This window comes from Ahaetulla prasina, chromosome 8 (assembly GCF_028640845.1).
Source record: "Ahaetulla prasina isolate Xishuangbanna chromosome 8, ASM2864084v1, whole genome shotgun sequence".
In the NCBI taxonomy this organism is placed as follows: Eukaryota; Metazoa; Chordata; class Lepidosauria; order Squamata; family Colubridae; genus Ahaetulla; species Ahaetulla prasina.
Window position 1 is genome coordinate 44661025 of NC_080546.1, and position 24952 is coordinate 44685976.

The 24952-nt window shown below is 35.1% G+C and overlaps 1 protein-coding gene and 1 long non-coding RNA gene across 6 annotated transcripts in view; one reads left to right on the forward strand and one right to left on the reverse strand.

Moving 5' to 3' along the window:
* The window catches only part of LOC131203152 (uncharacterized), a 126059-nt gene that overhangs the window by 74616 nt on the left and 26491 nt on the right, over positions 1–24952 (reverse strand). For 4 of the 5 annotated variants that reach the window (XR_009156313.1, XR_009156311.1, XR_009156312.1 and 1 more), the window contains 3 exons: positions 16449–16589; positions 8267–8344; positions 1517–4052 (listed from right to left, as the gene is read on the reverse strand). Coding sequence is in view for 1 of the 5 variants with exons in the window: in XM_058193104.1 (XP_058049087.1) it covers positions 16449–16589 (141 nt within the window). In the remaining 4 variants the exon portion in view is untranslated. Of the gene's footprint in view, positions 1–1516; positions 4053–8266; positions 8345–16448; positions 16590–24952 lie in introns of those variants that run through there. The other variant, XM_058193104.1, reaches the window with a different exon arrangement.
* LOC131203153 (uncharacterized) lies at positions 4530–24460 on the forward strand. The gene is made up of 4 exons (XR_009156315.1): positions 4530–4652; positions 17722–17877; positions 20709–20964; positions 23781–24460. It is a non-coding gene; the product is annotated as an uncharacterized LOC131203153 (long non-coding RNA).

Below are 24952 nucleotides of genomic sequence, written 5' to 3' on the forward strand. Positions count from 1 at the left end.
ACTGGGGCGAACCAGTAGCAATCCACCACTGGTTACAAAGGATGGAAATCCTATAAGTCCTCTCTCTTAAATGTTGTCATCTGATGGGACCTCAGAGGTGTGCCTTCTCAATATCCACCCCATCCCACCTGAAAGCCAAGAGATTCCTACCTTTTAACCTTCCAGAGCGGGGATGAAAACCTGGCTTTTACCTCAAGCATTGGACTAAAGTGGCGTTTGAGCTGCAAGTATTATTGGTCTGATGGCTAAGGGCACGGTACTTTTGTTTTTAACATTTTTATGGATTTTTTTTGGGTGCTGTCTGGTAGATCATATGAGATAGGAAGCCATAGAGGTCCTGTAAATAAATAAATAAATAAAGTACATGATTAAATAGATAATGGCTTTTCCCAAACATTTAAATTAATGACAATGTAGGATAATATAATCAAACCATGAGAATGATATAATGTTGCTAAAACTGTTTTCATAGCCAAGCATATGGGACTTACTTCAGCAAGAAACAGCAAGAAACAGGGGTAACTTTTTATCTTTAAATCATGGCTGTCAAACTCATGGCATCACGTTGCCATCACATGAAGTTTCCCAATGTTTTTTTCCCTTTGCAGAACTGGAGTGGGCGTGGACTGCGTGTGATGCATCCTGCCCATGGGCTGCCAGTTTGACACCCATGCTTTAAATCCTCATCAAACTTGCTGTAAACCATTGACATCTCTTTTTTAAAAAACAAACAAACATTGGTGTTTATTTTAGGTACAGAAAACTTTCAGAGTGAGTTGGAAGTATTTATACACATGACTAATTAGTCATGTTAGCTCAGGATCAGTTAGGCTTAATTTGTATCACTCTCGTTCATTCTACTCCAGTTCCATGTTAATCTGTAATTCTGAAGAAAATTTTTCTGCATAGGCGAATATAAGTATATGCTTTTCTAAATTTATTTGATATATTAAATTATTTGTCATAAAACTTGTGTTTTAAAAATGTGCTACGGCATATGAAGATGAAAAATGTATCACAATATCTGGACAAATGAAAAATCCAAAAATAAAGAAAATTCATGTTCATGTTTTATTCTAATAGAAAAGGATCAGATAAGTTCACACTGGAATTCGCAAACTTCAAGCATCTAATAGTTGCTTCTAACATTTGAGATTAGCAGTCTCCAATCTTTCCAGTTTGCGGACCAGGCCGGTGGTGGGAGAGAGGGAATGGTTCCATGTTAGCAGCAGTGAGTGCACATGCGTGCAGCTCCATTTGCATAAGCAGCAGGCACCTGCACCTGCCACTCACACAAATGGGGCTGCGCACATGCACTTGCCTGCTGCTTCCACAACCTGGCTCTAAACGGACTGTATCCCAGCAGTTGGGGACCCCTGTTATAATAGAATTAATAGTTTGTTGCCATTTCAGTTTGACTTTCCTCTTCGTTTTCATTTCATCCATGATCCATAGCATTTGTACAAACTCTAGTCCTGCTCTACTAGGATTCATTCTGCTGTAATTCTGCTACAATTTCCCTAATGTAGGGGTGTCAAACTCACGGCGTCACAGTGTCATCACATGATGTATCGCAACTGTTTCACCCTTTGCCAGACCCGGGTGGTGAGGCCAGGTTTTGGTGCATCCAGCCCATGGGCCATGAGTTTGGCACCCCTGCCCTAATGTAATTCTTACATTAACTCCTAAAATAGTACTGTGATGTGGCCTGTGCTAAGAAACAGTTGTTAACTGCTCCTGATAGTAGCAAAACAAACAATTGTCCCATCAGTACAGACCACACTTTGGTTACTTGCTTAGTCTATCTCTATTTCTGGCACATTTCTGTTTAAATATGAAGCACTTCCACTATCACAGTAGATATTTTTTCATATAAGGACAAGCATGCAACGCAGTGCAATCACACTGCATTATGTTACGGATCCAAGGACTTGCCACTTGTCAAGAAAGTCAGGTCTCTGCTGACAGACAAAGTTAATACGTTGGAATAAAATGCTGTTCCACAGCTGTTTGGGAATTATTTTCTCAATAGAACTTTCTAATTAGCGAGGGGTTTTTTCAGTCTATTCTCAACAGATGAAACAGACAGGAAGCAAAAGGCAAACACCTGCTCTCAAAGCTTTGGCTGGAGCAAAGGGAGATGGGGATTTAATGGCTGACATGCATAGAAAGTAGTTAAACATAGGAAAAATGTCACAGCCAGCCAGCTGTCGGGATGAAGTAACTTTGTTCAGAGACTTCATGGAGATTCTTTTCACCAGCTGACATTCCAGACAGTTAACCACATTACTGAGGGAAAAAATGGATTTGTTCAACTGTTGTTAAAACTTTATTTTACAAAATATGCCCACAATTCTACAAGAAAAAAAAAGGATTAATATAAGTCAAGAAAGTAACTTACAACAGTTGATGATTAATAGCTATTCATTCATTTTACTTATTGCTATTTGTCAGTTTAGAATCAAAAACCAAAACAATACTATAGTGGAACGCAGATCAAATTTGAATAGTCTCAGGGCTTCACATTGCATTCCTAGCTAAAAAGGATTGTTCCAATAGCAAGAATTGGTTATTTATGATTCAGTTATGATTAGATGAGATGGCATTGATTATTCTTCCTCAATTCATGCTGGTTCTTATTGAAAATTAAATGGTCAGAAAAACAAAATCTGACATTAATCAGTTATAACTTTTCACAAAATATAAATACATTCAGCATGGTGAATTAGGTAGGAAATATAGTTGTCCCCGTTCCAGATGATGAGAACTAATATCATACCAAAAAATGATTGAATTAAGTCAACTTTTCTATCTTGTAGTAGTTTTTTTAATTTATTCTGAGAAATTTATATTTTTCTGCTTCCAAAAAGCAACCTAAGAAATTTGTCCTATTTACTTTGATTAAGCAACCCCACCCTATCCCAAAAATACAGTTGTTGTTGTTTTTGTTTTTCATTTTTTAAAGACTTTGTATTGTACATTTTAATACCATTTAGGAGAAAATGTCAAGACACGCTTCTATTAAGCACTATCCCTGACTTCATTCAACTAATGGAACATATCTGATCTATCTTGTATGCAGTCCCTAGGCTCTATTGCCAGATGAAATAGATTTCTTTTTGTCAGTATTAGCATGTCCATCTTCTTCAGAATCAAGACCCATTCAAAAAGAAGAGTAGTACCACCTCTGAAAAATCTAAAAAGAAATCTTAAAGTCTTGTATAATGTCAGAAACCCCTTCATTTCTAACTAAATTGCATTGCAACTCATATAATAGATTGCTGAACAATTAAAATCTGATATAAAAGACATATCTTCAAAATGAAATAATTATGAGAGCAGGAATTTATTCTGAGTACCAGAACCTGATGGAGTTCATGGCCTTTCTACACAAAAATCCGCTTTATAGTTTTTGGGATATTCCTCATGGCTCTATGTTCTATGAAGTTCTATGTATTTATCCTTGCACCAGTAGAAAATCTCTCTTAGCAAAAAAATTACTGTTCCTATTACAATCCCAATTCTATTATAGACGTGGCAGCGAATTGTGCCCTCCTTAATTGTGGGACAGGAGGAGAAGCAGCATGGAAAAAAAGGAGGATTGGTGGATTTCCTTCATATAGTGCCTGGGTCTGTTAGTTTGTCTAACATACCTAATTCACTAGGACATGGATTATCTTGCAGACCTGTCAAGTAAACAGAGAGAGGCCAATTTTAAAAATTTGGATTCTCCAGTGCTCTAAAAAGAATGGCATTGTAGGAAACACCTGGGTTTTTACTGTTGTTTAAAAAAATCTATAGAGGATTTAAATAGCACACAACCTGGCCACTGAAGTTTTTCTTCTGTACCCATTGTAGTCATTTTAATTCTTTTATGCTTATTTCTGTAGTTCTGCGATATGATTTAATAATACATCTTCTCTGTGATTTGTCTGATTTATTTGTAGAAGTTCCAGTAAGTTGCCAGTAAGTTCTAAGTAATGTCAAGTGCCATCTTTCGAAGAAGTATATGTTCCCCATTTTTTTCTTTGACTTGATAAAAGATCCAAGACCTATTTAAAGAGAATGAAAGTGGAAATAGGAGGTTGCAGCTATCAGTTTATTTCAGATCATACTTTTTCCAGCATTTCCACTTTGATTTTGTGAGAAATACATAGATAACAAAATCTGCACCGTCAATATGACAGACAAGCATCTGGTACTGAATATGAAATGTACACAAGTGAATCATTTTATACCAAGACTGACTCATTCTTCAAATAGAATTAAGACACTTAAAACTGTTGATGGACTTCATCTTTAGAAGTGTTCTTAACAAAATTACTGATAGACTTCCAAGAAACAACTTAATCTTTCTCTGAACCCTCTAATCCGTATAGATATTTGCAGTGTGTTAAGCTCTTCTGCCAAAACTCTTGCCTTCAGCTCTGTTCTAGTTTTGTGAATTTAGAAAAACAAAACCACAACACACATACATGCACACATATTGTGCAATTTCTAAAAATAAAAGGTTTGCAATAGTGTAGGAAATTTATTGTAGATGTTCTTGAAAAAAACTGTTAATAGTCATATAGGTTCAGAAAAAGAATTCAAATGCTAAAGAGAAAACAGAACAAGAAGGCCAGCTGACAAAATTTCACATAACAATCAAGGTAATGTACCTTTACATAGATATGTGTTACATAGTTGAGTATTTTTTGTCTCTAAAATATATGAAAAATTCCTTGCAGAGTGAATAGTCAGAAAGCATGCTGGATATTAAATTTTATTAGGAGATTTAAAATGTTACATATTTCTCTGAATTTGTGATAAAAAAAAATAGCTTTTTTGTGAATATTTTCTGTTGTTTTTGCCCAATGGTGATAAATTATCTATTTCCATATCCCTAAATTACCTACTTATTATAATTTTTTAATGAGTAACTCTACTTTCTTAATTCTGTACTTGAAATATAAAATAATGTGATCCAATCCAACTGCTTTAAATTTAAAAAGCTACATTATAAATGCTTACTAAAGGACAAACTATCTGACTATCTAAAATTTCCCAACTTGACATACATTTAAATAAAATGGTTTATCCCGTTATGACAAATAGCCCAATGTTATCTTGGCATAAACAAAACAAACAGTATTGCTTTAATCTCTGTGAATGCCCAGAAAATATTTGTAAAATTATACATTATTTCTATGGTAGCCTTCAGCCAAAATTGCTTATTATAGAGGCAGAATCAGATATAAACCTATCAAGTACAGATTAAGTCCTAGGCACATATTCTTGTTTTCAGGAATTAATGTTGCAGCAGATGGAATGAGAGAAAAGATTTTAGCAGGAGAGCTAATAGACCTGTCAAGGACAATCTGAAGAAGTAAAACTGAAAATCTTGGCTGATGACATCTGACAGAAATGAACCCAAGTACATGGGTTTACATTAGAGAAGAATTTGTCCTAATGCCTGATGCTTAGCTACAATGATTATATGATTCCTAACCTTGATTTATAAGGTTTATTTTAAAAACCGTAAATCTACAGCACTACTTGAAATACATCAAAATAATTCTGTGAATCAGTTTGTGTCTCAGAATATATGTAAAAGAGCTTTTTCATCCATCTGCATTATAAAGGAGAATGCTAGTTTTCTTATCTCAAAGTACGGCTGAAAAAACCAGCATCTAAATCACCAAGCACTGCAATCCCCATTGCACTTCTTGGCTCTGATTTTTTCAGTTTCTTTGAGGACATAAATAACTTATCTAAGTATTAGGATGTTTGCCTGACTGTGGAAGCTTATCAATTTTAGTTTTATGGACTGTTTGCTGATAGAAACAAGGGAAATCTACCCTCCCTTGATAGGAAACCTTCAAAAAGCCCTGGAATGTATTCTCTGGAATTTTTGGTATCTGGAAGTGTCAAGAGAGCAGGGTTTTTTTCTTTTCAGATGTCACAGTGTGACTCAAATTAGAGCCATCTGCTTTGCATTCAACTTTCTAGGGCCATCCTTCATTTTTTACACACTTCCTGTTGCTGACAGCACAGTTCCTCCTTGTTTCATTCCACACCAGCACTTTTGCTCATCCAAGAGATTGCAAGAGGCTTATATTTTTTCCCCCTTGGGAAATGATTCCTTCCTTGCTTACTTTCTAATTATGTAATTCCTACCTGACCTTCGTAATATTTGTTTTAGTTATCTCATTGCCATCCCTCGTCACAAATTAGAATAGATACACCATCTGATTGGCTTGCCTTTTCAACAAGTAAATGCCAATCCTGTCTGGTGCCCAGTAAAGGTTTTGCAAGAACTGAAGCATTGCATGGTAGCCAATTCACTGAATCTATTTGAAAACCTTCTGTCTGAGAAAATGGCTTAGCCCAGAGCATCACACTACTTACTCTGACATGAAATAAAAGGAAAAAAGAAAAACAGCTGTTATATATTAACCACCAATCACTTGGTTATATAAAGTTTTTCTGGGCTCTGAAAGGTCATTCACTTTTGTGTGTGTGTGGGAGACATACATAAACAGGGAAGTCTGTACCAAAGAGTAATTCTGGCAGTCTAAGATTGCTAGTTCATTTTGTTCACACATGTGAGCTATCCACTGCAGGGGATAAACTAACTTTATACCAGCTAGCTAGCAGGGTTTGGGAGTTTGGGTCATCCAGGCTTTCTTGTGCTGAACCTCATCTCACATCTGAGCCGGTCTGGCATTGGTTCCTGCTTCCACATGGAATGCTGCTAAGTTTCTCCACTGGAATAGTATCTATCTACTTGCCTTTTTACATGCTTTCAAACTGCTATGTGGGCAGAAGTAGGGGCAAATGACAGGAGCTCACTCTGTCACATGTTGCCATGGGCTCAAAACACCAGAGTGCTGACCATCTCTTGTCAACAAACCCAGTGTCTTTAAGTTGATGAGCCACCTTGCTCCTCTAGGTCACCCACTCATGGATGTGAAGGCCATGATAATCTAGAATGAATAATTATCCCATCCTGCTAGAGTATATCCTGATACAGAAATTGCACCAGTAGTGGGTTTCAAAACCTGTCACTACCGGTTTGCTTGTGGGATTGCATGCGCGATCTGGATGTGCAAGCCCACGAATTTACCTACCAAATTCACACCAGTCCACACCAGAATGGCTATGGAGAAAAGTTTATTACAGCCCATCAAATTCAAATTCAAAAATTAATTGGAATAGGAATAAGATTTACAATAGCATTTCTCTTCCTCACATCCTGCCAACTGTAGCATGAAAACAGTTGACACTTCACTAATTATAGAACTGATGACATTTTGGGGACTGGAATTTGCATAATCTAAGCACTGCCTTCAAAGGCCATTTTGATTGAGCTACATTTTGAAGTCCCAGATGGAAGTTTTAAAATGCAATAGGCTTGTAATGAATTAGTATTTTCTTGAAAGAAGTCCTATAAGCTAATTTCCTCACCCTATCTTCAGGAAAATGGAAAACATTTTTCACTTTTTTTTTCCAGTTATGCTGTTACAATTCAAGATTCTTCTCTTTCTCCTACCCAGGGGGTGACTACTACTAGTAGTAGTAGTAGTAGTAGCAGCAGCAGCAGCAGCAGCAGCATTATTAAAATTAATTTATTTACTTCGCTTCTTTCTGGATGTCAGTTTTTTCACTTCAACCTATAAGTTTCAAAGACATTTGAATCACAGAATAATTTTGCCTTTTCAATGCATAAAAAAAAAACTTGCATGCCACCTTACTCTCAATGACTCTGAGCACTCAAAATAATCCAACAAGGGAATCCAATACAGAGTGAAGGCCATCTGGATGGGGGGCAACTTTATTCCAGATGGTGGCACTGCTATAGAGAAGGTACATTTCCAGAGTCCTAAAATATGACATTTTTTAAGTGAGGGAAGTTGGAGTGTTCCAATCCTGTGAAATTGAATTAGCTGGATAACTAGGATAACTAGGCCCTATGCCATTTAGAGCTTTGTAAATACAGTAACAACCAGTTCCTTGATTCACACCCAGAAACAAACCAGTAAGAAGTACAGGTTGTGAAGCTGAGGTGTTACGTATATCCCATTACTGCTCATGCTGCTGCATACTGCACTAGTTGAAGTTTCTGGTGATGTTTGAAAGCAGTCCCATGTAGAGAGCATTGGAGTAATTAAGCTGTTGGTGACTAGGGACTAAGTGATTACCTAAGAGAATACTAAACTAGGAAAGGGCACAACTATGCACCAGATGAAATTGTACAGAGACCTTTTGAGTCAGAGTCACTTACTTTTCAAGCAGGACGAGAATCCAGGAAGTCCCCTAGAGTCAGTTTTGGCTCCTAATAACTATTTGTTCTCCTAAGCACCTGAGGGTAGAACAAGAAGCAATGGGTGGAAACTGATCAAGGAAAGAAGCAACTTAGAACTAAGGAGAAATTTCCTGACAGTTAGAACAATTAATAAGTGGAACGGCTTGCCTGCAGAAGTTGTGAATGCTCCAACACTGGAAATTTTTAAGAAAATGTTGGATAACCATCTGACTGAGATGGTGTAGGGTTTCCTGCCTGGGCAGGGGGTTGGACTAGAAGGCCTCCAAGGTCCCTTCCAACTCTGTTGTTATATTATATTATATTATATTATATTATATTATATTATATTATATTATATTATATTATATTATATTATATTATATTATATTATATTATATTATATTATATTATATTATATTATATTATATTATATTATATTATATTATATTATATTATAAGGTCACCCAGCTGGATATACACCCAGTATATATATATATATATATATATATATATATATATATATATATATATATATATATATATATATATATATATATATATATATATATATATATATATATATAAAATATGAGTATATAGTGATATTATAATTAAGTTCATATTCTAGTAATATTATAATTCAATGGAAATACTCACTTTCTGTGACTTTGAGGAACCCTCAAATGCAACCATACACATGAAAACTGTTTTTGTTGTGAAACTGCACTGATCCATTTTCAGCATGTATGTCTGCTGAATAGGTTTTCTAGCAGTGAAAATGTTTGATTTTTTTTAACCTTCATAAATTGTTATGCAAAACACAGATTAGATTTAGCTCAGTATCCTGATGAAGACAGCTGTACTAATTCACTAGACTAGTTACACATGAAACTTAGGGGAAGAAAAATGTATAAATGCAGTGCTAGTAGAGACTGTATAAGTGCTAAGGTAATGAAATTAAAAATTGCTGAACCTGTTAACAAAGGTCAGTGCAATAACAGAAAGAATTATGTAATGTAAGAGGATTCAATTAGGTTCATGCATGAACCACAACTTTTAATTTCCTGATTTTTAAGCTTGGAATCTCTGCCATACCACTGCAGGATCATCAGAGAACAATAAAAAAGCAAATAAACAGATTGTTTTTGTGAGACATGAAGTGGCAAGTTTCCAGTCAGGAAAAAATATTTACAAATAAATCATGAACACCCTTTGGAAGGGAAATACCACAGTTATAAAAGTGTTCTTTCTTTAATAAAAAAAAAGGGTATTGTTATTTTCAGCCAGGAAATTTTCACCTGCAGATTTTACTCGTTTTCTATAACGCTTGCTGCATTGTGCCTGTTCAAAAACAGGCACAATTTTGAAATGAAAGAAACATTTTTGGACTTTATGAGGAAAGAAGATCAAACTATATTTTACTTACATCTTGTTTATGGAAAGTTTGTTATTTATAAGAGGCATCTTGTCCTTTTTAATTAGGTCTTGCATTCTAGAATTTTCTGAGATACAGATACAACATGTATTACTTTATATTCTTGGCACATGAAAAAGAGTAATCATGGTGTCCTTTCCTTGTATGCTTATCAAATTACTGGATATGATTTGCTGCCTTACATACTGATTATTTGAAAAACAACTTGTTTCAAGATAAATCAGTTTTCCTATTATTCCACAAGACACCAGACATATATAAACTAGCAAGATAAATCATACAAGTAGTATATCTGGATTATATGATTAAATTGCAGAATCAAAAATGAACATTAGAATCCTGTTGAACAGGACCATGTTTTGCCTAAATCTATTATTATTATCTACTTTATTCATTAAACATGAAATTCAGTCAACTGAACATTCAAAAATGCATCACAAATACCATTGACTGGTGCTAATGATTGATATGGGTTTCTGCATTAATTATTATTATTATTAGCAGTAGTATTATATTATTATTATTACTATTATTATTATTGATTAAATGAGATTGTATAATAATTTAGATCTATGTTGAAAAATGTAACCGAATGAGCTAGATTCCTTTTTTTCTTGTTTTTGTTTTGTGCCTTGGCTTTTTTTATTTAGACTGTAAAATCCTTTACTAATCAAACTTCACTGATTGGTGATGTTCATTTAAGGAATGTTTTTTCTTCTTTCTGTCACCAGTTGATCCACTTAAATACAATAAAATGTTTTTTCGATCCATATTTACTTCAGATTGTATTCTTATGAATAAATGAGAACTTAAAGTAGAAATATTTAAAATCTTCATTTCTTATACTTTATATGGTTTTTAATCATAAAGCAATATTTTTGTATATTACATCTTTCTTGCGGAACTTGTTATTCTTGGCAAGCTCCAATCAAATGCTATTTTAGTTCAATTCCATAGTTTGTAGTGAGGGCAAGTAACAACCTGTGAATATACAAAATAGGCCTACATATTTGCAATGTGATTATTTCATCTCCAAGTTCTCCTGTGACTTTTGCAACTTTAGTTTCCTCTTCTTCAAGTGTGAACATGTACATTCAGCTGTTGTTTTCACATTAGTTCGATATTCTCTCTCTCTCCCTCTCTCTCTCTCCCTCCCTCCCTCCCTGCCTCCTCCCCCCCCCCTTTTATTGACTGACTGTTTTTGTTAGACTTATCTTTCACCATGTTTCCTTAGGCTTAGGTTGAATGTTTTGCAGGGGGACATGTGCCTACTTGAAATGACTTTGTTTTGTAACTTCCATTGATTCATGACTTTTGGGAATTACTATCTTAAAACAGAAAGACCTTTAAATCTGGACCTCAACACAAGCTTCTTACTCTCCTGAGACATCTCCAAAAGAAGCAAGTGCATTCTTTAATTTAAATTGAAGAAAAGGATTGAAGTAAAAGAAAATATAGAAGTTACATGCATGTTGTATCAAAACAAAATAATTTACTGGCAGCACCAGTTTATAAAACAGTTTATAAAAAGGCTCAGATCCATTTCACATCCGAATGGGGAATCATTTGGGAAGTGTAGCCTGAAAATCTGGGGAAAAAAATATGAAAGAAGACAGAAGAAAATCTTTGTCAAGCAAACCAGATACGTTTTCTATGCAACTTCTTCTCACCTTGAAGGCAACTTTGCTCCGTTCATATATTTAAAAAAAGTTTATTACTGTTTAAAATTATAATACACAGGATGATAATACCTCTACAAATAATATCAGTTGTAACTAAATGGGTATTACTTAAATCACTCAAATCTCAGCATCAGTTTCTTAAAAAAAGAGTACAAATATTTCCAAAAGTTTGAATTTTTGTTTTGTTTACAATACTATGCAAATTCTTAAGCTTGAAAGTTTTGTATATTGCATTTAGATCTTGGTTATTTGGTTACTTTTTCCAACTATTTATATGCTGCATAATTAATTATAAATATTTTAGATTTATATGCCATCCAACTCCTAGCAATTCTGGGCATTTTACAAATTAGTAAAAAAAATATTAGGACAAGAAAACAGCACAAAACAAAAAAGAACAATGATAGCTTATATAGACATATTCTTACTTATACTTGAGTTCTGTGGCTATAAACACACAGTATATTACACCCATCTACTATCCTAATAATTTAGGTGAACTTTGTAACCAATTTTGGAAATTTCACTACTCCAATTTAATCTGTCCTCTCCAAGGAAGACTCACCTATCCTAGCCCTCATTCTTTTGAAGAAAATGTGCAGCAAGAGTCTAAACACCACCAGAGAGTGCTACCACTATCATAGCAGTCACACCATTAGCAGGGGGTGGCACTTCTAGGAATCCTGTAATTTTTCCCTTCAAGATAAAAATCAGAGCAAAGAAATAATCTGTTTCAAAGCTTTTAAAATAATGCAGGGGTGGCCTATGAAATTTCACTGCTTTTTAGCTAAATCTAAAGGCATCTCACAAATCCAAAAGTAATTCCTAACATTATTTTGAAACCATCTTGGTCAGATCAGTATAATCAGTGCTGATATACAGCAAAGTGGCTAGAACAAAATTCAGATGGAAAAACCTGGAAAGGGAGATGATAGCTTTACAATTTGTTGCAGCTTCTTCTCAACAAATAAAAGTTGCCCATCACATTGATACATAATAATCAGCAGGCAACAAGTGATTATGAATTCTTCTGCCAGATTCCAAATGCTAGCCCTTGTTGCCCTGAAGCAGTGTTCCAAATTGCACTTGTATCATTCTTCAGTAATTGTGATGGGGGACTGATCAGTGGTGATCAGTGACTTATAGACTGGATACCATGGCAATCAGAGATGGGTTTCAGCAGGTCCTGACCAGTTCTGGAGAACCTATAGCAGAAATTTTGAGTAGTTCAGAGAATCAATAGTAAAAATTCTGACTGGTCCCGTCCCCATCTGTTCTCTGCCTCCCTGATCGAGAGGAAATGGTGATTTTGCAGTAACCTTCCCCTGAATTGGGGAGGGAATGGAGATTTTACAGTATCTTTCCCCAGCCATGCCCACCAAGCCACACCCACAGAACTGGTAGTAAAAAAAATTGAAACCCACCACTGATGCCAATGATATCTCTACCTGGTGATATTTGCTGCCATCTATATATAGTCTTTCAATCTTAGCAACAACAACTGGAGCAGAATTAGGATGCTATGTCTTGACATGTAACATGTAGCAGATAACCATTGGAAGGGTAAATTATTGTTCAATGGTAGTAAATGAATGAGATTGTTTGTACTTTTCCAGTCAATCTAATTGTAGATACATCTTTTCATTTAGAATATTACAGTGTATCAGTGGTGGGTTTCAAAAAATTTTACTACCGGTTCTGTGAGTGTGGCTTGGTGGGTGTGGCATGGCTTTGTGGGCATGGATTGGTGGGTGTGGCTTAGTGGGCGTGGCAGGGGAGGGATACTGTAAAAGCTCCATTCCCTCCCTAATCCAAGGGAAGGTTACTGCAAAATCTCCATTTCCTCCCAATCAGCCGGGACCTGGGAGGCCGAGAATATATGGGGGTGGGGCCAGTCAGAATTTTTACTACCGGTTCTCCAAGCTACTCAAAATTTCCACTACCGGTTCTCCAGAACTGGTCAGAACCCACCTCTGTAGTATATTGCTTACATTCATGGAGAATCCTCATATCTGCATTTCTTGCCAAAAAAAGTTTGCAAATAAACATTGCACTTTATCATTAAAGTGCAATGTCTTTATATGTAAGATCTCCCCCTTCTTCATTTGGGTGTGTGTATGTGTATGTATGTATATACAGATATATTTTAAGATGATAACAAATTAAGCAGAATTCTGTACCTGAAGGTGCTCAGAAGTAAAAATCAGCATTCCTTAGACAACATAAGTTGTCTCAGGTTGACTCACCCTTCCATCCTCTTGAGGTGGGTAAAATGAAGATCCAAATTGTTGGGAAAAATATGCTGACTCTGTCAACCACTTAGAGAGGGCTGTAAAGCACTATAAAGTGGTATATAAGTCTAAATGCTATTGCTATTCCTTAATTGAAAGAACTCAAAGCATGCCTATCCTGACTGACTGGATTGTACAATAAAAATAACTGAGGAGAGGGGAGGGGAGTCCTGAAGTAATACAGTCCCATGCTATAAAGGGCTTTAAAGGTGACAACCAGCATCTTGAAGTATCCCTGGAAACACAATAGCAACCAGTACTGCTCATGGCCCTGCATCAAGTCCAAAACTGAATGGATCCAAGTGACTTTATCTGTCAAATGACTAGTATAATCCCATAGAGACTACTATCCTGAATCCTTAACTGATGTTACACCCAAAAACCCAGCTTTCTCAGAAAGAGGAAATTCCCTTTCCACCAGCTAGATTTCAGTAATGCATGGCAGGTTGGCCCTCTCATCCATAATCAAGTCATAAATGAGGGTGGCCTTATTACATATCAACTTGGCAGCAGTAACATTGTTTAACAATTGTTCTATTGTTCTTCATTGGGCGTCTGTCTGTGATCCATTAAATACTGAGAAGGTTATATGTTGTCTCCTCATTGTGAGAATATGTCCAAAACATCTGAAACTCCATTAAAATGGAGATCAAAAACAACCAATCTTGATAGATTATGCCTTATAATTGTTCTTGAAGCCACTTCCTTTTACTGTACAAAATTCTTTCCTGTATGATAAGACACAGACCTCCCTTAGGAAGCAGTTTATTGTATCAAACACACTGAAACAATATTAGCATGGAAAAACTTGTTCACATTACTAACATCTGTGATAGTTATGGCTACCAAATTTGAGCTAAATTTTTTTTGAATGACCATTCAGCGATGGCAGATGGATACATTAAAAGCTTAAGTGTCATTTAGTCATTGACCAGATTTTTGCGTGCATATATGCACATACTCATTCAAATACACACCCACACAATTCAATACAAAGCTATTAGTCTAAGAGTTTCCCTTAGCTTGTATTTTTGGGGAGCCTCCTCAATTTGTTTTCCATATTTTCTTCTTCTCATAAGTGTGTTCTTCAGATTTAAAGTCTACATTTCAGTATGTGATTAGCTAGCATTTGTTAAAATTTAGATGACTGATGACATGATATTTAGTTAATAATTATTTCCTTTCAATTAGTTGATACGTTTTAGCACTGCTATTTATTAACATTTATGCCCTTTTTTTTATTTTATTTATTTTATTTATTTTGTCACAACATCATACAAAAAGATTATATAGTATATACACATATAAACATATATAGGAAGAAGAAAAGAAAAACAATAGGACAGGAACGGTAGGCACGTTTGTGCGCTTATGCACGCCCCTTATGGTCCTCTTAGGAATGGGGTGAGGTCAATAGTAGAAAGTTTTTGGTTAAAGCTTTTAGGATTATGGGAAGAGACCACAGAGTCAGGTAAAGTATTCCAAGCACTGATGATTCTGTTGCAGAAGTCATATTTTCTGCAATCTAGATTAAAGCGGTTTACATTAAGTTTAAATCTATTGGTTGCCCTTGTATTATTGCAATTAAAGTTGAAGTAGTCTTTGACAGGAAGGACATTACAATAGATGATTCTGTGAGTTAAACTTAGGTCTTGTCGAAGGCGACGGAGTTCCAAGTTTTCTAAGCCTAGGATTTCAAGTCTAGTGGGATAAGGTATTTTGTTGTTTTCAGAGGAATGGAGAACTCTTCTTGTAAAATATTTCTGGACACGTTCAATTGTATTGATGTCAGAGATGTGGTGAGGGTTCCAAACAGGTGAGCTGTATTCTAGAATTGGTCTAGCAAATGTTTTATATGCTTTAATATGAAGATGATTGTGTGATTGTGTTATAAGGTTATCTTTGTAATTATTTTCTTTCACTTCCAGAAGAAATACTTTCTGGCCAATTTAATAGAATCTTTTATAGCTCTAGCAGATGGTAAAGGCGATATTAGAGGGCTCTCAAGTTTTCTAACTTATCTTAATGCATCTATTTATTTTTTTTAAAAGCCACAATTCCAAAAATTTATTTATTTATTTATTTATTTAATCATATTTATATACCGCCCTATCTCCCAAAGAGACCACATCATCCAAAATTATGATTATTTGTAAGTATTTCCTTTAAAAATGTTAAACTAGGTTTCATTAGGGAGGCAGCAAATAATGCAAATAGAAAAGGCTACATTATAGAAAATAAACCAATAAATGCTTTTGTAGTTTTGGATTAGTATTATCTAATGAATTAATAATTGAAGGCATTCCATAGAAAACACCTGCTGCAGAGATTTTTCAAAGGACTGCAACAGTTCATAGTTATATTCCATTCTGCTGTTATCCAGATTTGCATTTTTAAAAGCCCATATATTTAAAATACAAATACACATTATATACATTTTGCTGGGAATCTATCATCTCATATTAAACCTTTTTTCAACAGTGTTGCTTCTATATGCTTCTATATGCTAAATTTGCAATGTTAAATGAAGTTTAAAAATTAACTAAATATATTTAGAGTATCTATCTTTGTACTAAAGGTTGTAGCATTTATGGAAAGTTAAATCATAATTCATTGAATTCACTTGGTCAGAAGGGTAAAATAATAATCTTATCTCATTGAGATCATTCCTTCCTCAAATCCAAACTCTTCTTACAGTTACAGCCAAGAATTCCTTGATTTCTTTTGTGCCGAAGTAAAAGACAATAACTCACCTTTATTGCAATGAGGATCTGCATAGTATTTAAGTGAGGAATTGCTTTCCTAATCCTTCTAGCAGTGACAAAGTCCAGGTGGACTTGAATAGCCATCTCAGTGTCAAGATGGAGACAGACTTCCTCAGTTTCACAATTGATCTGTTGATAAATGGGAAAATATCAGAGATTGAGCTATTAAAGTGAGTGATGTGGGAGCCAGAAAGTTAAATAAAATAGCCTTCCAAGTTTTAAGGAAGTCTCAAAGAACAACCTACATTAATAAAATTAAAAATGATTAAACATGTAAGAATAAATGTCTCAATATTTTCAAGAAAAAGGAAAAGCTAACAGTTATGATGAACTAAACTTGAAGGGTTTTTTTTCTGTTTATATCTTTTTGTCTACTTATTCTCTATTCCCTAATTTAACCAAAAGAATTTTGCAAAATATGCAGATTTTGTATGAAAATAACATCCTAATTTTTTAAAAGAACTTAAAAAACAGGACTTGGTCTATTTCACCAATTTTTCACAAAGAATTTCTAGAGCACATCACAGTAAAAGATGCCAAGTAGTCAAAAGTGGACCATCTATGTCAAAAGATGGATTTTGAAGAACTACGTTCCATTACTTTTAAATCATACTAGATAAAAGTGGTTCTGCTAAACTTGAGGAATGTTGACTGAAAAAAAATGAAAGCAAATTCTGTAAATTAAGTGCAGTGAAGCAAATCCTCACCCACGATGTTTCTAGTAGACTGGAGGTAAGAAGGATAGATTTTGGAGTTATCAGAAAAAGTAAAGTAAACTAGCTGAAATTAAACTTCAAAAAATATTTATGTTCACATTGCTTGAATAACATAGTCAGAAATGTTAACGAAGTCTGGAGGTCAAAAGAACAAAATCAGAATTAATTGAAGAAAAATGTTACAAATTAAGGGTTGTCTACAATAGGCTGTAGGATAGTTGACTGGAATACATTGCATATGTGAGAAGTTCTTTTTATCTTTTAAATTTATTTTGGATGTGTTTTAATTGGTTTTTATTTCTTTTAATTGTTGTATTGTATATGCTGTTCATAGTCATGCAGTGAGATGGGCAGCTATATAAAATTAAACAGTGAATCATAGAGTAATAATTTTTAACATGAGGTATATTGAGCAATATACTTCAAATGGATTAATTTAATGTGTTAAATTAATTTAATTTAATCCTCTTACTCCTGTGGGTTTGAAATTTGACAAAGTTATGATCACTTCAGCATCATCATACACTTTCAATTACACTTGCCAGAACTTATAGGTTTGATGAACAATGATTGGCTGCTTTGGAACTGAGGCTGAAATCTGAAATCTGTGAACAGCAATAAGTGATGAGGGAAAGATGAAGAAGCAACCTGCATGCCTGCTGGCTAAATAAAATAGACGTGGAGGTCCTGGCAGTCAACAGGTAAGCTTTTTTCTTTCCTGAAGAAAGTGGGTTATTGAGGGCACAGGTATAGTTTTCCTCATGGTCTGGACTCCCTTTGTTCACCCTTTCCCTAGTAGCGTGGCAGGCAGTTCCATGGTTCAGCCAGGAAAAGTGATTTCCAATGCTGCTTGCTACCTTCCCAAAAGCAAAACCAATGGGGAAGCCAGCATGAAATCTGCTTCCATTCCGACTTCTTTTTTCTCTTCGGTAAGGAAATATCTCTGAAAGGATGACACAATGGGCCATGGATTGCCCAGCAACATTTAAAAATGATTAAACATGTAAGAATAAATGTCTCAATATTTTCAAGAAAAAGGAAAAGCTAACAGTTATGATGAACTAAACTTGAAGGGTTTTTTTTCTGTTTATATCTTTTTGTCTACTTATTCTCTATTCCCTAATTTAACCAAAAGAATTTTGCAAAATATGCAGATTTTGTATGAAAATAACATCCTAATTTTTTAAAAGAACTTAAAAAACAGGACTTGGTCTATTTCACCAATTTTTCACAAAGAATTTCTAGAGCACATCACAGTAAAAGATGCCAAGTAGTCAAAAGTGGACCATCTATGTCAAAAGATGGATTTTGAAGAACTACGTTCCATTACTTTTAAATCATACTAGATAAAAGTGGTTCTGCTAAACTTGAGGAATGTTGACTGAAAAAAAATGAAAGCAAATTCTGTAAATTAAGTGCAGTGAAGCAAATCCTCACCCACAATGTTTCTAGTAGACTGGAGGTAAGAAGGATAGATTTTGGAGTTATCAGAAAAAGTAAAGTAAACTAGCTGAAATTAAACTTCAAAAAATATTTATGTTCACATTGCTTGAATAACATAGTCAGAAATGTTAACGAAGTCTGGAGGTCAAAAGAACAAAATCAGAATTAATTGAAGAAAAATGTTACAAATTAAGGGTTGTCTACAATAGGCTGTAGGATAGTTGACTGGAATACATTGCATATGTGAGAAGTTCTTTTTATCTTTTAAATTTATTTTGGATGTGTTTTAATTGGTTTTTATTTCTTTTAATTGTTGTATTGTATATGCTGTTCATAGTCATGCAGTGAGATGGGCAGCTATATAAAATTAAACAGTGAATCATAGAGTAATAATTTTTAACATGAGGTATATTGAGCAATATACTTCAAATGGATTAATTTAATGTGTTAAATTAATTTAATTTAATCCTCTTACTCCTGTGGGTTTGAAATTTGACAAAGTTATGATCACTTCAGCATCATCATACACTTTCAATTACACTTGCCAGAACTTATAGGTTTGATGAACAATGATTGGCTGCTTTGGAACTGAGGCTGAAATCTGAAATCTGTGAACAGCAATAAGTGATGAGGGAAAGATGAAGAAGCAACCTGCATGCCTGCTGGCTAAATAAAATAGACGTGGAGATCCTGGCAGTCAACAGGTAAGCTTTTTTCTTTCCTGAAGAAAGTGGGTTATTGAGGGCACAGGTATAGTTTTCCTCATGGTCTGGACTCCCTTTGTTCACCCTTTCCCTAGTAGCGTGGCAGGCAGTTCCATGGTTCAGCCAGGAAAAGTGATTTCCAATGCTGCTTGCTACCTTCCCAAAAGCAAAACCAATGGGGAAGCCAGCATGAAATCTGCTTCCATTCCGACTTCTTTTTTTTTCTCTTTCGGTAAGGAAATATCTCTGAAAGGATGACACAATGGGCCATGGATTGCCCAGCAACATTTAAAAAATGATTTAAATTAAGTTAAAGGAAACGCAAACAAAACTAAAGGTCCAAAATAGGGGAAATTAGGAAAGAAATGTTGTTGGAAATTTGAATTTACCAGCATTTTATAATTATAATTTATACCATAACACAGTAATATTGTTCTTAATAATATTGCAATGGGCAGAATAATTCTCAATTAGTCTAATGGAGGGTCTCTATGAGAGACACTATAATATTTGCTGTGTCAATTAAAAGTATTTTATTCTTAGCTTTTTAAAAACTTTCTCTGAACTCAATGGATGATGCTATTTATTCAGTCATGTCCGATTCTTGATGATTCTATGGATCAGTTTTCTTTCAATTTTCTGATCTTGTATAGTTTCTTTCTGTTGTTTAATGCTTTGATTGGTAGCAGTTTTAATGTATTTGGCCCCTATATTTTACATATTTTCCTTTTACTGCTGCCTATTCCAAACATAATTGCCTCTTCAAGTGATTTTTATTGCATGAGATGACCAAAGTAAGGTGGAATGTTGTGATTTTGCCCTCCTGTAATATGTCCAATTTAATGTACATTGTCTTCTGATTCCTTCTGATGCAGTAGGATAAGGTGATAATATACAACCGCAACTTTTTACTTTTACATAAATATATATATACTAGTCATTTCTAGAACAGAAAACCTATCTAATCAGAAAATCAATGTTTCTTTTTTTTTCACCTCAAGCACAGTTTCCAAAACCAATTTCCAAATAGAAACAAAAGTAAATGTATCTTTTTCTTTAATCAAAGCAGTCAAGTTAGCCACCTCTGCTAACTCCATCAGCTTTTGTAGCCATTCATCCATTGTAGGAATCAAAGCATCCTTCCATTTTTGTGCATAAAATATTATCGCTCTCAGCATATATAACATCAAAGTTTCAAATTTTAGATCATTCTTTCAAAATTACTAGCAGGAAAGGCTGAGGCTCCACATCTCTCTGGTTGGAATTTAAGCATACATGTGAATCATAAGAGTAATCTTTTAGACAAATCTCAGACATGTCTACATGTCTGTAGCATAAGATAATTGCTTGTAATAATTTCATTCCACATGATTTTTGTTTTCCAGATATCTGAACAAGCAATAGAAGGGGCTGGGAAAGATGGACACAGTAACTGGTTATCTTTCTTTGCTACAGAATAAAAATTAGATTGAAAAATTGCAACTGCAAACCACCACCCCTCAAACCCATAAATCCAATTCATTTTTCCATTTTCAGAAAAAGTCCACAATGGGTTTTCAGTCTTTTGTAAAAATACTTAATCCTTGATCAAATTGGTCAATTATCACAAGTTCTGCCATCTTCACGATCCATCCCTCCATGGTGGGTATTAAAATGTTTTTCCATTTGGGGCAGATATCAAATTTATATGTCATGAAAACTATCATAGTTTCACTGTAGTTACCTTATACACAAACAGTCTTCCATAAGCCTTACCTAATTGGCTATCCATAAGTCCCAAATTACTCACCATTCTAAAAAGAGATTTTATAAATTCTGTTTTAATTTAAGTCTATAGGTAGTGGCATTGAATTTAACATAATATTTTTAAATGCTCACTTCTCTTTGTTTTTTACCCTTTTATGGTTTTTTTACAAAATCGTCTTTAAAATATAAAAACAATGGAAACAGTAGCATACTATCCATAAAATTTCTACAGGTAAAGAGTAGAAAAATACCAAAACAAAGTATTTGAAAATGCCAAGAAAAGCAAGTAATGCAGATCTTCCAGAACTGCTGTTGGCAATCTCTTTTCCATGGGACTTGAACAACTATAATGGTTTTGGTCAATTTCCAAAACAATCAAGTTCCTCACTTCTATATATCAAGTCAATCTACCACGAAACCCAGCTCTTCCCTGGAAGGATAATGAATACGGAAGAGGGTTTGTCGGAGCTTGTTTGGTTTTAAAAGTAAGAGGCCCTATTAGTGGCATGTTTTGATTATATAATATCTATGGCCAGAATTCAAATGCCATGACTTTAGGAGGTGGTTTTGTTTGCTGACTGTACAGTTTCAGATAAGTCTCCCTGATGGAACTCTGGAAGAAAAAGAAGTAAACAATTATCAATTAAAAAAAGAAAGTCCAACTTTGCCATCTTCTACATCTTTAGACAGGGATGAGTACTTGTTTTGAAATGGCATGTTAGAGACCACATTCCAAAACTAAGTAAACATGATAGGTGATTGAAAATTTTCTCCTTTTGATAAAGATTATAACTCTAAGGTGGATTTTGCAAGGTATGGGAGGCGTTTCTTGGATTTTGTTTAAAGATTTGAACATACAGTATGTTCATTCCTGCTATTTATTTTAGAATTCCTAGTTTTTAAAAAATGGCAGATGATGATGGGGAAGACTAACAACATAGCAGGTTTTAAGAAAAATAATGATATGCTAGAGAGATAAATTGACATGGGACCATTTCCAATTTGCTTAGTTAATGGAGTCTAAAATGGTTCTTATCAGTTAACAGCAATTTACTCTGTTGAAATTTCTTCCAAATATTTTGTCAACTTTAAATCATGTTGGTATATCTGATCTTGCCCAGTATTCATGATCAATCCATCTCCATATATAGAGATACAGTATAAAATGATTATGCATTTTTGTACGTGTGGACATGTGCACGGGTACGTTTACACAAACAGCCACACACACATTTCATCTACAAATAAAAACAGCATACTGTAAGGAAATATCCTCTAAAATTTAACATAGTTTTCAAGAGGGGAAAAAGATACTTGAATGCCAGAAACTGAATTCTGCCCAAAACATTTTTCAAAGCACTTAAAAAGCCTGAAGGTTGGGCTAGGTACACAGTGATACAGTGATCTTCACCTGCTTCCAAATGTTTGTTCTTAATAAATACCAAAGTTGAACTGAACCCTTCTAAGTGTATCACACATACACAAAAGAGGGAGGGAGAGAAAGGGGGGAGAGAGATACTTTTTGATTTTAAAATCTTGTTATGTTTATGTTCTGATGTTCTTTAATATATATATCAACTACCTACTTTTTCCCATTAATATTGTTTAACACATACATATATCCCCTGCAAAAGTTGCTGCCCTAGAGGGCAGGTTGATTGGCTCCACTAACTATGTGAATTTCAAACAACATCCTTCCCGATCACGCGATACTCTCATAACCTGGGTGCTATTTTCGACAATTCTCTTTACTCCTATGTGAATTCTCATGATAGCCATACAACTTACAAATAATTACAACTTAAATCTGCTTATGCAACAGTACACTATTACAGATGATGCTTCAGATAACCAATATATATTTATTGTGTTCAAAGAATTTCATCCTATGATATTTACAAATGCATGTATACAAGATACTTAAACACTCCTGGTCAAATTAGATATTTCAATTAAGCCATAAATGAATAGATGATTCCAGTGGTACAAATAAGCACAACAGCTTTCTGCGCAAAGAAATGTATATTTAGTTTTATAAAAAATTTTTACAGATATAGAGTAAGAAAACAGTAAATTTGAAAAATAACCCTTTCAGTCACTCCCAAACGTGGTTTTTCAAGAGGCAACTGGACTTTTTCTTTGAAGACTTTTCACTTCTCATCCAAGATGCTTCTTCAGCTCTGAAGACAATCATGCCCTGGCTGGCTGAGAATCTCCATAGACCAGAGGTGTCAAACCTATGGCCTGCGGGCCGGATGCTGGCAACGTCCACCCCTGTTTTAGCGAAGGGGGGGGGAAGTTGCAATACATCACGTCACGACAACTTGTCATTGCGAGTTTGACACCCCTGCCATAGACCTTTCAGTCACTATTTTATAATATGTTCTTTGATAGAAATTTGAACTCATGAGTATTTCCTCTAGCCATCTAGGAGTTTTTTCTATTGCTTTTGTATTTCATCCACCATCCATCCCATCTCACTTTTCCTTACGGAAGTTTTGTAACACAAAAATATTTTTAGATCTCCTTGTTTGCATTGCCTCGTTAAGATTTTGACTAATATTCAAGCCTGTGGGCTATGGAAACAATTTCAAAGGATTTACCTTTATTTCTTGTGAAAATTTAATGATTGTACTTATGTATGCTTCCTGTTGTCTTACTGGAGTATCCAAATTCTTTTTTCTGCTTTTTTTTTACTATCTATGCAATAGGGGAAAAAAACTGTGCTAAAATTGCCTGAAACTCTACAGATCTGCAAGCCTGAATCTGTTGAACACTGCAAAGGATCTGCTGCTCAAAGATTTAATTGACACTAGAATATTTATCATCATGTCTACAATATACTATTGCTTATACAACTTTCTGGAATGGAGAATTTTTCTCTGATCTTAATCAAAATTCCTCCCATACCTTCCCCCCCCCCAAAAAAAAAACCCCACTGTGGTAAACACAATAGATTTTTGATTGCAACTGCCACAGTTTACAAGTAAAATATTGGAAGGCACCGCACCAAATACACCTGGAACAAAAAAAAAGCCTACAAAATTATATAGTTATTTTTGATGTAATGTCTATAATGACTGCTATATAAATATGATTTGGGACAAGGGTGAAATGCTCCCGGTTCAGACCGGATCGGCTGATCCAGTAGTGATGGCAATGGGTGGTTCGGACAACTGGTAACAAAAATCCCTGCCTCCACACCCCCCCGCCCATGCCCAGATGAGCCATGTGATCATTAGAGCCTTTTTTTTAACCTTCAGCTGAAGAGGTTGAAAAAAAATGCTTTTAAAAGGTTAAAAAAAAAGGCTCTGACGATCCCAGCTGAAGCCTGCTAGGCAAAAAATGGGAGGAGGAGTTCGTTTTTGACAGAGAGGGAGAGAGAGAGGGAGAGAGAAAGAGAGAGGGGGGGACGGAGGGAGGAATGAAGGGAAGGATGAAGGGATGAAGGGAGGGAGGGAGGGAGGGAGGGAGGCAGGGAGGGAGGAAGGAAGGAAGGAAAGAAGGAAGGAAGGAAGGAAGGAAGGAAGGAAGGAAGGAAGGAAGGAAGGAAGGAAGGACTACAAATCTGGCACTAGATGCAGCTTCAGAAGATAATCCAGGGCTGGAAGGGACCTGGAGGTCATCTAGTCCAACCCTGCTCCAGCAGGACATTGTTAGTGAGTTTCTGTCTTTTGATCCCCCAGTCACATGGTTACATAGCCATGCCCACCCAGTCAAATGACCCTACCAAGCCACACCCACAGAACCAGTAGGAAATCAATTTAGATTTCACCACTTATTTGGGGTGTTGAAAGGGGAAGTCATTATGCTTCCAAGACATTAGAAATAGAGTTGGTGTGTGTGTGTGTGTGTGTGTGTGTGTGTGTGTGTGTGTGTGTGT